This window comes from Manihot esculenta, chromosome 4 (genome assembly GCF_001659605.2).
Source record: "Manihot esculenta cultivar AM560-2 chromosome 4, M.esculenta_v8, whole genome shotgun sequence".
In the NCBI taxonomy this organism is placed as follows: Eukaryota; Viridiplantae; Streptophyta; class Magnoliopsida; order Malpighiales; family Euphorbiaceae; genus Manihot; species Manihot esculenta.
The window spans coordinates 31892440-31910733 of record NC_035164.2 but is presented as its reverse complement, the minus strand read 5'-3'; the positions used below and the strand labels follow the sequence as shown (position 1 = coordinate 31910733).

At 32.5% G+C, this 18294-nt stretch overlaps 2 protein-coding genes and 1 pseudogene across 3 annotated transcripts; 1 reads left to right on the top strand and 2 right to left on the bottom strand.

Moving 5' to 3' along the window:
• Positions 1–32: 32 nt before the first annotated feature.
• Positions 33–5502, top strand: LOC110612837 (annotated as a pseudogene).
• Positions 5503–8972: 3470 nt separating this feature from the next.
• On the bottom strand, positions 8973–13355 carry LOC110612955 (monothiol glutaredoxin-S15, mitochondrial). 2 transcript variants are annotated; one of them, XM_021753824.2, is made up of 7 exons: positions 13220–13355; positions 12805–12890; positions 12044–12178; positions 11837–11936; positions 10511–10577; positions 9431–9509; positions 8973–9265 (listed from the first exon to the last, which is right to left on the bottom strand). In XM_021753824.2, exons 2-7 carry the CDS (start codon positions 12880–12882, stop codon positions 9209–9211), a joined length of 516 nt encoding a protein of 171 aa, XP_021609516.1. In that variant the 5' UTR covers positions 12883–12890; positions 13220–13355; the 3' UTR covers positions 8973–9208. The 2 variants fall into 2 exon arrangements, with proteins under 2 accessions (XP_021609516.1, XP_021609515.1); XM_021753823.2 differs by having other exon boundaries at positions 13187–13344.
• Positions 13356–15478: 2123 nt separating this feature from the next.
• LOC110612501 lies at positions 15479–17942 on the bottom strand. Its single transcript, XM_021753263.2, has 2 exons — positions 17769–17942; positions 15479–16820 (listed from the first exon to the last, which is right to left on the bottom strand). Exon 2 carries the CDS (start codon positions 16770–16772, stop codon positions 15561–15563), a length of 1212 nt encoding a protein of 403 aa, XP_021608955.1. The 5' UTR covers positions 16773–16820; positions 17769–17942; the 3' UTR covers positions 15479–15560.
• Positions 17943–18294: the final 352 nt, after the last annotated feature.

Here is an 18294-nt window from a genome sequence, read left to right as displayed (position 1 = left end):
AAATGGATATATATATTGCGCTTCTATCTTGAGCCCATTGGGCTCAGACAGAACCCATTACAGGATATGTACCACCTCTGCTAATAAACCCTAAACCCCAGCTTCCCTACTGATGAGCTAAAGCTTAATGCTTTTGGTTCATCTGTTTCCTTCACTTTCTCGGATTCCAAACGGCGGTCAGTGTAAGATAGTATTAAATTGTTAGTTAGAAGAAATGAATTATAGGTTCCAAAATTTGTTCGGAGCTCCCTACAGAGGTGGCAACGCTATAATCTCTCGAAATACCCAATTAATCTCTCCGGTTGGTAACCGTGTTTCCATCACTGACCTAGTAAAATCCCAAACTATAACTCTGCCTGTCCAATCATCCTCTACCATCCGCCGCCTCGCCGCTTCCCCCGACGGTACGTTTCTTCATACGGTTGACGAGAACAACCGCTGCAATTTCATTAATATTCCTTGGCGTGTGGTCCTCCATCGTATAACTCTCAAAAAATCGGTTAATGCTGTAAGGTTTAGCCCCGACGGCAAGTTCATTGCGGTTGCCACTGGAAAATTGGTGCAGATATGGCGAACCCCGGGGTTCAAGAAGGAATATTGTGCCTTCGAGTTGGTTAGGACTCTTGCAGACAGTGAGGATACAGTTACGGCTTTGGATTGGAGTTTAGATTGTAAGTATTTGCTAGTAGGATCGAAGGACTTGACTGCGAGACTTTTTTGCATTGAGAAATTGCAGGAAGCAATTTTGGATAAGCCATTTTTGTTTTTAGGGCATAGAGATGCAGTTGTCGGGTGTTTTTTGGGTTATGATAACGAACCAAACGATGTTGATAAGGTTTATACCATTGCCCGGGACGGTTATATTTTCAGCTGGAATTATAGTGGCAATGATGGTGAGTTCAGCAATGGGGATGAGCAAGATTCAGAGCCACCCTCTCCGGAGACACCAGAGCGCGAAGGGGAAGGGAATTTGGATGGTGGAAGTGAGAGTAATGTGAAAAAAAAGGAAGGTTTTTTATGTGAAGGATGGCAATTTGGGTGTAAAAAAGGGTTATTTGCATAAAGGAAAATGGGAATTGTTAAGGAAAGATGGTTTTATGCAATCTCAAACAAAATTGACTGCATGTGAGTATCACAGGTCGCTTGATATGGTGGTCGTAGGGTTTTCTAATTGTGTCTTTGGGTTATACCAAATGCCAGATTTTGTTTGCATCCATTTGTTGTCAATTTCGAGGGAAAAGATTACTTCTGCAGTGTTCAATGAGACTGGTAATTGGTTAACATTTGGTTGTGCAAAGTTAGGGCAATTGCTTGTGTGGGAATGGCGGTCAGAGAGTTATATATTGAAGCAACAAGGGCATTACTTTGATGTAAATTGCTTGGCTTATTCACCAGATTCACAATTGTTGGCTACTGGGGCAGATGATAACAAAGTGGAGGTATAATTTAGTGTGTTCTAATGGTTTTGTGAAGTGTTGGTAATTTGGTTGAAATGATTGTGCTTTTTCTTTTTATCGGATGAGTTAGTTAAATTCTCATGTGACAGTAATTGGTTGCATTGTCAGTGATTTAATTGAGCTGTTATGCTGTTACATGCATGCCATATGTTGTTATATTGGAATATGTTTGTTAAATGCTCATATGTTGAAATTGTTTCTATTATTAGTGATTTCATTAAACTGATTGTGGCATTGTCCTGTTGGATGCTGTCCTGTACAGAACCAATGAGCTCAGGTGTCGATGCACAGCAGGCACATTTAGTTGGTAAGCACCTGTTTCCATGGTCTACTTACTTAGTTGATTGTATTCAGTTGATTCTTCTGTTGCTTAAACAAATTATGAAAAGATTTTGTATGTTTATCTATAATGTGTTTGTTTTAATTTGTTTATTTAAATTTTTCATTTTTGTGAACTTCGTTCATGGTCCTGCAAACTTTATATTCATCCAGTTTATTTTAAAGTACAAACTGTTTTTCGTTCCATTGCTGGTCATTTTAAGGTGATCACAAGCTAATTTTGTATTTTGTATCTGCATTGTGCCTTAGGTCTATGTTAAAAGTATTTTGTAGCACACTATTTTGGAAATTAGATGTTATCTTATTAATTATAAATATTATGGCCCTGAAGGTTTCTTCATTCTTTTATGTTTGTTTTTTTGAATGATCGTCCTTCAAATCTTCTGAATGCCATCTAAATGTGCTTTTGCCTGCATTGTTGCATGTGTGGACTGTTTCATCAGGCTTTTGTTTTGTGACATTCTCAGAGCACACCAATGCAGTTACTGCACTCCATTTTATGGGTAATAACCATTGTCTCTTGAGTGCATCTTTGGATGGCACAGTTTGTGCATGGAATTTGTTCCGCTATCAAAATTTTAGGACCTTTACCACCCCTTCGTCAAGACAGTTTGTTTCTTTGGCTGCAGACCAAAGTGGTGAAGTAATTTGTGCAGGAACTTTAGATTCTTTCGAGGTACTTACGCACATTACTGATGGATTTTGCAGCCACCTCCTTTCATCAGTCATTTATCCTGACAGTTTGCTTCATGTTCATATGCATAGATATTTGTTTGGTCAATGAAGACAGGTTGCTTGTTTGATGTCCTTAGTGGACATGAAGGTCCTGTACATGGATTGATGTTTTCCCCTACAAATGTGAGTTATATTTTGATAATTCTCCTTGTTCTATGTGGTTGTGCATTTCCTTTATTCTACTAGTCTTTTAATTATTTTCTGAAGCAATTTATTTCATGAATTTTTTTTATCTGGCTCGATACTCCTTTTATTTCTCTGTAAAATGATGCTTGTCATGGATTATGGTACTTATCTAGAGTCAAGCAAATGAATGCTAACTTTTGTAGATTTTCCACATAAATTATTTTACCTGTCATGGGAAACTAATTAACTCCTGTCACAAATATAGGCTGTATTAGCTTCATCATCATCGGACAAAACTGTTTGTTTATGGGATGTTTTTAAGGAAAAGGTGCTCTTGAAACATTTTCTCACACACATGATGTCCTTACGGTAGTTTATTGCCCAGATGGAAGGCAGTTGGCTTGCAGCACATTGGATGGACAGATTCATTTCTGGGACCCTGTTGATTGCTTGTTAATGTACACCATTGAGGGCTGCAGGGATATTGCCGGTGGGTGCCTCATGACTGATCGTAGATCAGCAGCTAATTCAACTGCAGGAACGTGCTTCACAACTTTATGCTATTCTGCAGATGAGAGTTACATACTAGCTGGTGGAAGTAGCAAATACATCTGTATGTATGGCATTGCTGATCAGGTTTGTTCCCCATGAAACTTATGTTCATTGTCTGATGTGTATAAATTAAATTGTTTTTAGGTAATTAAAAAATTATTCTATGCTATTCTGACTGAAATTGCAATTTGTAAGCAAAATAATATCATGCATAAAGGTAATCAATGGAAAAAAGTAAACCGGGAACAATTTGGATGATAGGCAGTTTGGAGGCGGTGAGATCATGAAATGTAAATAATGTTGGAAATTTATCTGTGTTCTTCTCTCAAGAAAGTAAAAATTATCAATAGTAAAACTTCAATTTTTCATGCCATTTTGTACTAATTATATGGGGTAAATTTACTAAATTAATAGCCCTAGTTATTTGCTTTTGCTATAAGTTTTGTTAATTTCATAGTTACTGAGATTGTTTCCAAGTCTCTGTCCTTTCTCATAAGCTTCTTTTTATGTACCTGCCTTGCCAATTCCTCCATATTCATAATTTTCTGTTGTACTATATTGAGTATGTCTTTGCTTCTTCATTGTATGTCTGTTTTTACTGTAGTCAATCTATTTCTGCATTTCTTTTGCAGATTCTTCTGCGCTGTTTTCAAATAACCCACAATCTGTTTCTTGAACTCAAAGAAAATGACAGATGCTGGTCCACTTGATTTAATTGATGATGATGACACTGATACAGAAGAAGGCCTTGATAAACAAGTTAAAGGAAAGTTGGGTTATGATTTACCAGGATCCATGCCCAATCGTGGTAGGCCTATTATTCGGACAAAATGCCTGAGAATTGCACCCATTGACCGAAGCTTTTCTGCAGCAACAACAGGAGTTCTAGTTTATTCAATTGATGAATCTTTTATATTTGATCCCACAGATCTTGACATAGATGTTACACCAGAGGTATTTCACTCTCTTAAAATCCATGGCGCTTTGAATTTGTGATAGAATGCTAATTCTTCATTTGATAAATAGTAATTAGTTTGTTCATGGATAGGGAGGACTTAGAACATAATTATTTGTATGAGGTCTGAATCATGTTGATCGTTGTATTTCTTTATGAAATTATTAAGATTTGGTTGAAGAGTGTATTCTCCTTTCTTGTGTCCAAATCAAAAGTATTTGAATGAGGTTTTGAGTCACGTTGATTTTTTTATTTCTTTCTAAAATTGTTGAGAATTAGTAGAAGAGCTAATTCTTCTTGCTTATGTAGCCCCAATATTTTATCGTAGAAGTTCTTGTGAAATATAACTTAAAAAAGAATCAAACTGGTTAGCTTTTATCTTTTTCAAGCCCCTTGCAAATGGAGAATGTGTTTAAAAAGGTTAGGTGCATTATTAGAGAATACTGGCAGTTAGCATTTAGCTGATTTGTAGCATATCCTTCAGCTGATTTTGATTTTGTTTTAATGGCCACATTGATGCATAGGCAGTTGATGAAAAGCTAAATGAGGATAAACCCAACAAAGCTTTAATCCTCAGCCTTCGACTTAATGAGGATTCACTAATAAAGAAATGCATTTTTGCTGTCAATCCATTAGATATACCAGCTGTTTTTGTCTCAGTTCCTTACAGATATCTGCAAAGGTTAATAGAGGCGCTGGCTGATCTTTTAGAAAGCTGTCCACCCTTGGAGTTCATACTTCGTTGGTGTCAGGTACTTTCCTGGATCTTCAACTTGTGTAAAATCAGAACTGTTACTGGTGTCCACATCTAATTCATGGGTGCTTATTGTTTTTCATAACAGGCGCTTTGCAAAGCTCATGGTAACTCTATGCAACAGAACTCCAGAAATCTTCTTCCTTCTTTAAAATCTTTGCAGAAGGCAATTACCAGAATACATAAGGATCTGGCAGATACTTGTGCTTCTAATGAATATATGCTCCGATATCTGTGCTCCGCAAGCAATAACAAATTATGCAAGATCACTTTATTGGTTGAAAAGCAACTGCAATGCCTGGTTGTTAACATGTAGCATCTGTGGGTTCACATGACATAAGCCTTTTCAAGCAGAAGGCTACTTGTTACTTCAGGTTGTTCCCCAGATGCTCTGATTCATAGGGAAGCATATCCAGCAAGCTCTTTCATCGTTTTTTATTGCATATGTTGGCAATGCTTATTGGTCCAAAAGTGCTGTTTAAGCGATTTTGTTATTGGAAACTTCCAAATCACAGGCGTTCCTGTATAATATGCCGCTGTATCTATGGAAATTTTGATTATTTTTTCCTATGAAGGCTTTTTTCACATTTCTTACACTTCATTAGTGATTGTATTTCTGTTTCAAGGATATAAAACTATGAATGCAGTTGGCATTTGCAGTTTGACTATTTTTTTTCATTTTAAAAAATAAATAAATAAAGACTCTTTCTGAAGGCAGGTTTTCAATTTACTATGCGCACCAAGTACGTGAATTGTTGAAGGCTCGACAATTCGAGTTCAATTTTGAAGCTGGTCATTTAAACAAGCTAAATTTGAGCCATTGCTCATTTAAACAATCCCACCTTTGCATCGTGCAACTGGGAGCCACCACACCACTGCGCCTCGTGCTCGTGACAGCACACTGTACCTCTGCATCGACCGCTCTGCCTACCTCGTCCTCGCGCGACTGTTAGCCGTTGCACGCCTACACCTCTGCATCGATTGCTCGTTTGCCACCCATCTCACTCTGCAGTTTAACAATTCAACGGTAAGCATTTTTTTTTTAAATCAGAAGAAAATAGTTTTTGTCCGGATAGAATTTCGATTGATATTGTTGACATTCAAGTTTATAAGCATCAAAATATCACAAACTAAGACGGAGGTTTCGGATATTATTCTATTATCTTTACACAATTTTTTTATTAATTGTAATAGTTTAATTAAATTAATTTAAATAATTTTTAAATTTATTTTTTATTTGATTAAATGATTAGTATAAATTATTTAATAACTTTTATTAATTATTTATAAATTAATAATTTTTTAATAAATAATTAATGCGGGACGCTGTATCTAAATAGTTAACCTGCAGAAGAGATATATTTGATAGCATTGTGTTATGCAAAGTTGACATTGTTAAACATGATTGATGTGATATGTAATGGTAAAATGGACTGGAATTATTTTACTTTTGCTTTTGGATGATTAATTGTTTTATTATTTTTATTATTTTATTATTTTATTTTATTTATTTATAATACTAATTTGATAATGATATATTTATTTATATTATTTATAGAGTTATTTTTTATATTATTTTTAAAGGCTACATGGATATTTAAATTGAAATTTAAATTGATTAATTGAGCAATAATAAAGGTAATTAAATTATATAGTTTATTTCAAACTTTATTTGTTTGATATTAAATTTTGTGTGTTATTTATAATATATTATTAATTTTATATTTATTTATATTAATTTTATTATGAGTTATATTTTATATTTTTTTAATGTGTTTTTTTATGTTATTTATATTAATAATAATTAATAACTTATTAAAGAGTGTCTAAAATAATTTATAATTATTAATTCGAGTTTAAACTCGAGCTCAAACCGAATTTTATTAATAAATTTTTTAATTAAATTTTACGAGTTTAAGTTCGAGTTTTATTAATGAGTTTTTTGAGTTCAAACTTAATTTAGACTTAAAATAATAAATGAATTTTTCACAGATCAAATTTAAATCGAGTTTGACTATAATATGTAATTACAAACTGAACTCGTTTTAGTTGAGTTTAAATTTTATTAACGAATTTTTTAATCGAACCTTTTAAATTTAAATTCAAATTAAATTCGTTATTATAATAATTGAGCTTTTTATATTTAAGCTCGAGCATAATATATAATTCACCAGGTGAATTTATATTAAAGAAGTTTTAAATGAGATCAAATTTAAATTTTTAAATTTATTTTAATAAATAATAAAACTCAACTTTATAAAATTTAGGTCGGTTGGATTTGTGTCCGCATCTAAATTTTCTTAAATTTACTACTTTATCAAAAGCGGCTGCTAATTTAGGTGCAATCATAACGCGAAAGGGAGGGATGACAGAAGGTTAGGACATAAATCTCGACTGAAAGTGGGATCATATGTTTTTCATCACAGGTGAATTTGCTGGTCCATTTGAGTGAGTAACTAAGGATGCGGTTGGCATCATTTCAGGTTGTTTTGCTTTACCATTTCTTCGAAAACTAACATCTGTTTACTGCTTGATCTTTAAAAAAAAAAAAATCAGTTATACTTCTTGTAAACAGTTTTCTAAAAAAACTTAGTTTTTAAAATAATTTAAAAAATAAAATTAAATCATAAAATTTTTATACATTAATCTCATGTTTGGCAAAATTTCAATGGAAGAAAAAAAGTAAGAGAAGAAAATAAAGAAAGCAATCATTTATGTGTTTTTTACTGTTTTATTTAAATGAGAGGAAAATAAAAAAATAATTTTATTTGCTATTGTTTGGGAATAAAAATATATAAAAAAAAGAAATATTGCATTAAATTACTATTTATTTTTTATTTTATAAATTCAATTTAAATTATAAACTGTTATAATTTTCTAAATAGTATAAAGTCCCTTTGTTTTCTTTTTCATATTGGAGAGGAAAATAACTTTTTTTTTTTTCTGTTTTATATACCTCCCTTCAATAAAAATCACTTTTCGCTTTTATTTCTCTTTTTTATTTTCTTTTAAACGTCAATTACCTGAAAATTTTTTAATATCTATGTATTTTATATTTTAATTTAAATATTTAAATTTTAAATAAATCATTATAACATTTACATTTATATGTAATTTTAGTCTATTTTTAAAATTAAAATAAAAAATAAATAACCTAATTATTAAATATATATTTACATCTTCAACAAAAAAAATTATTTTACAATAATAACTATAAAATATTTATAATACACATAGTATTTAATTTAAAATAACAGCATATATAAATAATTAAGAATAATATATATATTATAAAATTTTTAAAATAATAACTATAAAATATTTATAATACACATAGTATTTAATTTAAAATAACAGCATATATAAATAATTAAGAATAATATATATATTATAAAATTTTTACAATAAAATAAAATGTATCTACCATTAAAATATGATATATTTAATAATTAAATTACTATTATTTTTATAATTAAATATATCAATTAATTATGAGTTAATATAACTCATTATTTTCATATGTAAAATTAATTTTTATTTAAAAATAATAAAATATTATATTTAATATGTCTCACATTTTTATTTTTAAAAATTAGATAAAAAAGCATCCAAATTCAAACATTGTGTCGATTCATTCAGAATTTAAATTTTTTAATTAAAATACAAAATTCATAATAAATGCTACTTCTAGCCATTCTGTTTCCCATGTCTAAAGTTTCAATTATATGAAACTTGCAGCCTCTAGAAAATTTGTCATTATAAACTGCTAAGTATGGAATACCAAATATGCATGAAATGGTGACAGAAAAATAGAATTGAGAACTTGAGTTCTTGATGAAGCTTTCCTTGTCTATGGCAGGTGTCATGACGGAAAGAAAGAATTGTCGCCGACATTGACGGAAAGGATAAAGGGGAAGCGAACTCGGTGCCTACTAAGAAGCGAAAATAAGAAATCAAATTTTGTTGTTTAAATTACCGTTTGATTTGAAAAAAAAAAATGCTTTGAAAATATTACAAAAAAACGCTTTTTTTAAGTAAAAAATAACGAAAAACGTAAAACGAAGACTAATATATAGGCTTTTATTGTTTAAATAGGAAATGCACTCTACAGGTACTTTTTATGGAACAGCTTTGGTGATTGATGCACCATTCATTTGCAATAACAACGAAAAAATTTCCAAGTTTTTTCCCAAGTAGTTTTCTTCTAATCTTCAATTCAGACGCCTGGTGGTTTCAAGAGGCCTTCCTTCGTGCAGCCAAGCAGCATCTTCTCTTTATTAAATGAGAGAACTATTCAGACTTCTGACTGGTTGCAACGTCTTGAAGCTTTTCTTTCAGTTCACCACTCTGTAAAGGGACAAAGCTACAAATCAGAAGCTTCCATTTACATTTTTTTTTACAGTATCAAACTGAAAGTTTCAAGAAGTACAGAAGGAAGGGCGAAGAAAAGAAAAAAGAGAAAAAGAAAAAACGTCTTTCTTTATAGATAAGAACGTAAAGTTGCTAACTAACCTGATGCATATTCAGGATTATATCTGATCCACCAATAAACTCTCCCTTGATAAAAATCTGTGGAAATGTGGGCCAATTGCTGCACAGAAATGTCAGATTTTGAGAAACTAACTCATGACTCATCAATATTGTTTTCTTCTAAACCAATCAATTTACAAAGCCAGTGTCATCATTAAAGTCAAATCACAACACTCAGTTGCATGTCTAGGTGGTACATAAGAAAGACCAGGAGCTGAAAGGAGTTGCTGTTGACTGAATGGTGAGATGTATGAATTGGATTGTGAGCAGTTTAGAGGGAATAGGAACTAGCAAAGTTGCTGGAATTGGACGAAAGATGAGTATTTAGTTAAAGGAGCTGTTAGAAGTCAGTTGTGCGTGCTGTGACAGTTAGAAGGGAGCTGCTGCGGCAGTTATTGAGAGATGTGTATAAACAGGAGTAGGAATACATGGCATATACATTCTAAGATCAATAACAACCTGAACCATTCTCTCTTCTATTCTTTTCTAATTCTCTCTAGATTCTTCTTCTTCTTCTCCTCTCTATCTCTCTCTATTCTCCTTTATCCTTCTTCCATTTCTCTGTTCTAGGGTTTCTTGTGACACTAGGTTAACTCTGGGGCCTTGCTGGGGATTGATCCATTTGATAGTAATATGATACTACCATCCATGTGTAGAACTTGTGAATGGAAAGATGATGTAAGGAAAACTAAACCTAAATCCCCATAGTCATGGCACCAATGCTTAAAGCTTCATTTTAACACTAATGCATCAAACAAGATTCCTAAACCATAGACACCTGGCACTCCCAGATGCATGAAAAAGCATGATTTGGTAGCGTTAGACAGGCACATCATCCAGCCATGCTATCAGAAACAGACCCCCCAAGAGAGTCCGCCACCCCTTCAGAGCATCAATCACTTTGAGTGATCTACTTAGAGATAGTATTGAATGAATGTCACTGAAATCTCATTGGAAATTAGAATACACCAGCGGAAATGAGTGTTTTTTATTAATGAGATTGAAAAAGGCATGCTTCCTTGGCTGTGTTGTCATTGTTTGTCACCATAGAATATAACCTACCTAAAGGATTTTACAGCACTTTTCAGCTCAGGGTCCTCCAAAATATTTCTTGCACTCAAGGGAATATCTGCACAGGCAACACAATTGTAAGAATAACATAGTAGATTGTTATATTTGCTGCACAAGGTTAATAATTAAACAAGGATGAGAACTAATGATCGAAGATCTATTATGAACCTTCAACTTTAAGAAAGATACTGAACTCTGGTTACTGATTACTACCAGATAATTTGACAAATGCATGTAAAATAGATGAGAATACGTAGTGAACCAACTGAATAGTGAATTACCAAATAGGTCCAGTTTGAAGTAACCAAGAAATGCTTACTTAAAGCCACATCTTTTCTACAAGGACTTTCCTTTTTTGTTAAAAAAAAATAGAGAGCCGTTTTAGAAAGTTGTTATTTCCAAACCCTTAGCCATAAGCTGCAATACGAATTGCAACTCCTAGTACAATTTTATAAATAAGAATGAATACGCATTTTTAATGCGAAAAGCACATAAAAATAAGTAATAGCGTGGCCAAAGCCAGACAGTTATATATCCTATACTCTGCACATCATATCCAATGATTTTATTTTTCAACTTGATTCATATGTTACTGATTTTTTGTTTTATCTGTATCCAATGCATTAGAAACTTATTGTTGCATGCTTATGCTAGCAAATTGCTGAAAACCAAGCCCCTCAAAATGATGGAGATCTCCTAAGCCGTAACAACTGCAAAATAATGGTGTTTTGCAAACAAGGATCTCAAAAAAGCATGTTTAAGAAAATTTAACGAATAGAATTTTTTACTTGAATTAGCCTACTAAACAATTAAAAATCAACTGCAGCATGAGTTTGATGAGAAAAGTTGTGTCTTGCCATAAAGTTCCCCATCTGTATATCAAACTATTTCAATAATTTTTTTTCCCTTTTAGGATACTATTTTGGTGTTATTCTTGAATCTTATGTGAAACTTCATGGCAATTAATGCTCATTTCCAGTTTTAAAAAAAAAATCACAAACAATTAAAGACCCTATACAAACATTAAATATTGTAATTTAGTCTTTCAGAAATGACAACATTAAACATCATCTCACACAAACATTAATTAGTAGGTAAACCATCCTTCTCATTAGCGAGAGAGTAATTTCCCACCATTTTAATTCTGTCCTCATTGTGCAGCTTTCCTGCAGTTGATCTTCCCTTTCTAGGACACTAAAGGTCTCTGGATTAACAGTCAGGATTATTTGTAATTTTAGGTACTTATAAATGCATGAGTTCAACATAATATGAACTATCAATAAAATCATAACGTCAAAACAACATTTAAACACTTACTGTAATGTTTCAGCACTCTTACTGCCAGGGAACTAAATCCACATTGAGGAAAATCAGGCACCCCCTTCATGTATATCATCACTGGATTGTCCTTAACATCCTACACCATAAGTAATCATAACAGATAAAGATGTTAATAAACTAAAAATTCCTATTGGCGAACAAAGACAATAATATGAGAACTTGCTTTCATAAGGCAATATTCACCTGTTCAACTATATCCTTCAAAGACATTCCAGAACTCTCAAGCTTATTATTTGGTTGAAAATCTTCATGTGTGTCAGGATCATTGGGCACGGTAGTTGAATATCTCATTCCATTGCAATTAAAGGACCTAAAAACCTACAAATCCAACGTGAAATGTAAGGATCGCGGGGTACAGTGACCATAATCCTCATGAACATATGAAGCAAAAAAAGGAGTCGAATCCAGCATTGACCAATATTCCATGACTCAATAATTCAAACACGAGGAGATCATTCAGGCACAGTTAAGCTGCCATTTGGACAACACCTACCCCAGGGTAAAGTGAACTCCAACTTCACCAGAAGTCAGACAACATAAAGATACAGTTAGTTTAGCAGTAAAACAAGAGCAATGAGCATTTCTGCCATTGTTAGATTACAGAAAGAACCATAAAACAAAGGTTTTGCAGTCCAAAATTCTCAAATGACCAAACACAACTATATGTTCAAATTTCAAGCCACAGCTTCAACATGATGGTTTTTAGTTCTACACTAGTCTGGCATGGATCATATGCTAATGTTAAGTGCCAAATTAAATACCCACAAATAGGCTTCATTTTACAACCCTTACCTTTTTTGCATTGTCCTCATATATCCACAATAAGTCTTGCCTAATTGTATCATTATCTAAGCACATGGAGCTACTTCATGTTGCATATGATATTAATGTCAGTGTCAAACATTTACATCATATAAAATGAAGCAGAAAGTATTAGCTCTTACAGTACTAGTAGACCGCACTCGCACTGCAGGGAGACCTGCGATGCCCTTTAAGAGTATATTTGACAAAGGCCTCGCCATGCTAATACCTATGCCAATGTCAAAAGGCCAGAAACTTTTAGAAAAAAAAAATGGAGAAGAAATAACAGGGTATCAGAAATATAGCATCTAATCACAGTTAAAACAAAATTAAGTAAAAAAATTCAAATAATTATAACTGCAAAACAAGAGCAAAAGAATTCAAACTCTGATATCTAAGTATTTCACTACAGGTATATCTTATCTTTAATTCTCTAAGAAGTTAACAAAATAAAGTATAGTAAAATGAGGAACAAGAAATAGAACTGATGAAAACCCTAGGAGAGAGAAAGAACTCAGTCAATACCAGTCGAAAGATAAACGGCGAGTCGGTCCTTACCTCGATCAAACCCTTCGAGAGAGAGCGGTGGCGCGGAAATGGCCGATTGCGAAGCGAGGGAGATATTCGTGTTGGCGGTGATTATAGACGAGAATAACACTTTGGGTAAATAGTATGCCCTTTAACTTTAAAAAATATTTTCATTTTGATCCCTTAATTTTATCTTTATTTTTTACTTTTCATTAGTTATTATATTACAGATTTATTATTTTTATTACAATTGGTTTTTTATTAAAATGTATTTAATTTATGATTTATATAATAATTTAAGTTTAACTTTTTTTAAAATTTTGCTTTTTAATTTTCTATTAACTTTTTTTTTCAGATAACAATTAAAATTGCATTTTATAGCCCAAATAAATAAAATTTGCATTAAAGATAATGCAAATTTAGCCTGAATAAAATAATCAAAACCATCTCAATTCAAGAAAATTAATCCATCCAACTAATCAAATCCAAACCCCACAATCCAGCCGAATTCAACCCAACAGACTAAATTAGAAATCGAAAAACGAAAAACCATTTACACAGTAAAAACGGTTTCGGCATTTCACCCACAAAATTCGTCATTAATTTTAAGCCAGACAACCGATTGATACTAAAAAAGCAATTACTTCCAAAAGACAACAACCAAAAGAAAAAATCCACTATCAATGTTGGATGAGGAAAGCATCGGCCAAGACCAATAGAAAAACCCAACTTAACACCGGCTGAACTCTACAGCTTAGGCGAAATTAGGCTTACTATAGCTCGGAGCCACTGTCATCGCAGGCATGAAACTCCTATTGAGCGGACAATGAGAACTATCTCCTTAAACAAATCAAATGAGCACTAACCACCAGAGGAGAAAAAATAAGATCAAAAACTCTAAACCGCCCGTACCCAAAAAATATAAAAAATCCATGCAACACAATAAAATAAAAAACAATTCTAAATCCAAAATGACCCTTAAAAGAGAAACAATAAAATGCATAAGCATCTAACAAAAAGGAAAAGTCGAAGTCGAAGCTCATTCGGATATAAAAATCGCGATATTTTTTTTTTCTCTTTCTCTTTTTTTTTTTGTTAAAATATTTTTAATTTTCTATTAACTAAGAGTATGATTGTTTTTATATTAAATTTTAAAATTACATGTTATTCTATATACGAAAGCTAAAAATACATTTATAATGAATTACTTCCCATCTATGTAAAGGCTCTGGGTTAGCTCAGTCTTGATGTTGAAATAGATTCCAAAATAATCACTAAATGAAAACCTTTTCAGAATTTGGGCTGGTTATCAAAGATTGCTGTCACCCCTATCCATAAAGTGCTGTTTTATATAATGCGTTGTTTTATAATATTTTAGATTTTAGAACCTTCTGATCTTAGATATAGTTTTGAATCTGATACCTTCTTTTGGGTAAGGAGAACTAAGAATGAAGCAGGCAGCTCATACACTTGCAAAGAAGACTTTAACAGAAGAATTTTTTTTCTTTTAATCCAGCTCGTCAAGCATTGTTTATCTTAGGTAAAATGCACAACTGACTTTTTTGATGTTTTTAAAAAATCTGATATATTAAGTTTTTGAATATTTAATAATATTATAATTTCCAAAAACAGTTAAGATAAATAAATTAAATTAATCGAATCTTATTAAATAAATTTCTCAATATCATATTATATTAAAATTTATGTTTATTTTTAATATTTTAAATCAATCAATTAATGAATTATATAATTTTAGTCCACCTAAGTAATATTATAAAATTAATTAAAATCAAATAATTTTTAGTGAAGTTTTAAATTAGAGATAAATTTTTTAGAAAACAAATGTCACTGAATTCAAATTTTGGCACTTATTCAGAACCGTATAATACTTAACACTATTAAAATAAAACAAATTAACTTGAATACTATCAAAATAAGTCAGTCAGCCGATGTATTTACATTTACATGTTTATCTTGATATTTCCTTCTGAATTGTATAATGACCATTTTGAAATTATTTCAAATTATAATAATTTGTATAATTTCGAATTGTATAATGACCATTTTGAAAAACAACTATATATAATAACTATTTTGCCCTTAAAAATGAAATGCAATGCCTTTTATTAAAATTTTTGTGCCTATAACTAGCGCCTTAACTATAAATTCAAAGAATTCTTTTTTCAAAGAAATCATCTTTTAAACAGGAATTTCCATTAAAATGCCACCACAAGAGCTGGTGATAAACACATTTTCTTCTCGCACTTACGCAACCATTTAAAAGAATAATAACAACTAATAAATTTTCTTCCAAAAAATAAAAAGAGTTCCTGAAACATCAAGTCTATGAGACATTTAAAATGTGATCAGATCATTGTCCAGTCCAACGCTGTTGATTCCATCTGTCTCTCCTAAGATTGTACCTCTGCTGATCCCATCCTCTTCTTATATTGTTGGTCCGGTTGCTGCGCATTCTCTCCGTCAGATTGCCCCTACGACTGTAGTTCTCTCTAGAGTTGAGGCTGTTATTATAATTAAGCTGTCTGTAGTTGCTCCGATCACGAAAGTTGCTTCTGAATCCGTTACTAATCTGTCCGCCGGTGTTGTTCTGTATTGAACTGTTGCTCCGTCCAAAGTTGCCCTGCCTATAGTTATTACTCCATCCTAAGGAGTTATATTGTCTATTTATGCGAAGATTCTCCAATGCATAGTGAAGTCCTGACATAGCCGCCATAGTGGATTGGATGACTTCCACAATTGAGATGATTGAACTATGTAAAGATTGAAGAGAATCTGCTGGAGTGTGTAATTCAAGTTCTATCTCTCCTTCTCCATTCATTGCCCGGAACAAACTAAACATGCCCAAATAATCACTTTCATATTCTAGCCTTGTTTGATCACCCTCTTCACCTCCTCCTAGTCCAGTCATTGCACGGATCATACTCATCATGTCGGAAAACTCACTTTCACGTTGCAGCCTTGTCCAATCATGCTGTCGTTCTGGATCCACCTCTGATGGCCGGACAGCAGGGTGATCTGACCTGGCATGCTGCCTAAGTTCTAAATAATTCCCACTAAAATCACAAGTCTCAGTAGAACAACTCCTTACTTTGGAGTTCATGAAGTTTCGTGCAGCCTCTACCACAAACCATCCAAAGATTTCTCCCCGACACATGGGGCAACTAAGTTTATGCTGTGACTCGCTCCCATAAGCATTGGATTGCGCAGTTCTATTCAAGTTTGATCTAGCACTGAGATTTCCTTGTATTGTTAATGTTGATGGAGATGACACAGATGACTTGCAGAATTGATCAAGGCAATTTGCATGCCGGTAGCTCGTGTTGCACATGTAAGGACGACAACCTTTATCATAAGAAGAACATCGTAAAAGGACAGCATTATGAGGGTGCTCCATGCAGATTGGGCACCTAGCTTCCTCCCATTGCTTGACCTCCTCAGCTGATTCCAATGGAGTTTTGGGTGCATCCTCAGCTGATACAAGTGGTGTTATGGGTCTGTATAGTTCTGTTCGCTCAGAACTTTGTCTAAAAGACTTTGAACCGATGCTTCTGTGCTTCTGCATCTTCAAAAATCTACAATTCTCCGTCTACTTTTAAAAGTATATGAGATCCTGCACAATCATATAAATTATGACAAAAAGAAGTGAGGAAGTTCATATAAAATGCATTTGAAGAAACAACTAAAATAAAGCATAAATTAATCTTAGCTTCAATCAAAGAGTAGTATGAAAATAGCATGACCATCTTACTTCTATGCTCTATTAAACTTCTATTAACAGAAATAGAAAATCTAAATGCAGACTAAAATATTTTAAAACATTCCATTCACAAATTCCAAAATATAGATTCTGCAATCAAAAGAGTCATTCTATGACTTCAAATATCTATCATTCTCCAAACAGACCAATGTGTGGCAAAGCAATTAACAGCTCACAAGGGTCAATTTTGCCTAACAGATTCATTTTTCCTAGAACTGATGGCTGATAAATGGTTTTACATGCAAAATTAGTAAGTTCCACAAAAAACATTTCTCTCGATAGCCCTTGAATCTACATAAAACAGGCAGGCCTAGGAAAGGCAAGAAATTTTCTTGTCATCACCCAGATGATTATCATTACTTTACCTTTTTTTGTCAGAGATACAGTACCTAGTACCATAAATCTTCAAATAAGGGTCTGAAAATTAAATTATGAACAAGTAAAAAAACCAAAGCAGCTGATCAACAATCAAATACATACTTAAATCAAAACCAGATAGATTACACAAACAGTAAAACAAAAAGAATTAATTGATAATCTTCCAATTACGCAACAGAACCACCAGATGGATAAAAACCCCATTAAATTTGCAACCCAATTAAATTTGCTATCAAATTATCGAGAGTATTTCCCAGAAACCACAAATTAAAGATTGTGGAAAAAAAATTGACCCCCTTTTCCGATTAAAACCAAAACCAGCCATGAAAACGTATAAGACGGTTTACAAAAGTCAATCGAATGACAAGGAAGCACAGAAAATAGAGGAGAGTGCTATGACAAGAGAGTTATTCAGGAACCTACCAGATGATTCTGCAGTGCGTGGAGAGGGAGACGTAGGAAAAGTAGAGAAAGGAGGAAGGGTGTATTTATAGGAGCTGGAGCCTGAGGCCGGTGGTGGTGTAGCATCCGAAGTCGGTAGGAGAAGTACCAGAAAAGTCCTAATCTTCCCTCTGGTAAATCTTCTTTAATCCAGCTCGGATATGACTTGTCAACCACATAATTTATTAAATGAAACAAAAAATTTAAAAAAAAAAAAAGAAAAATTATTCATCGAAATTCAATAAATATATATATGATTTAATTCTTTACGTTAATTTCATTAATTTAAATATTTATTATACTAATAATGAGCAAAGATAATAGTAATTTAAAAGTTCAAAGAAAAAATATAATAATGAAAATGTTTATTAATTATTATTATTAAAAATAAAAATTGAGAAAATAATAGATATATAAAATTATTTGAGAAAATTAGAATCTAAAAGAGTTAAAAAACTCTAAAGCTATATACATATGGTTTAAAAAGCCTCAATAAAAAATAAAAAAT

What these genes read in the sequence shown, in the direction of transcription:
- LOC110612955 (XM_021753824.2), bottom strand. Translation starts at nt 12,882, where the DNA reads ATGGCGAGGCCTTTGTCAAATATACTCTTAAAGGGCATCGCAGGTCTC. An exon ending in AAGAGTGCTGAAACATTACA is followed by an intron (nt 10,578 to 11,836) that starts GTAAGTGTTTAA and finishes TTGCCTGTGCAG; the next exon opens with ATATTCCCTTGAGTGCAAGA. An exon ending in AGTGCTGTAAAATCCTTTAG is followed by an intron (nt 9,510 to 10,510) that starts GTAGGTTATATT and finishes ATTTCTGTGCAG; the next exon opens with CAATTGGCCCACATTTCCAC.
- LOC110612501 (XM_021753263.2), bottom strand. Translation starts at nt 16,772, where the DNA reads ATGCAGAAGCACAGAAGCATCGGTTCAAAGTCTTTTAGACAAAGTTCT.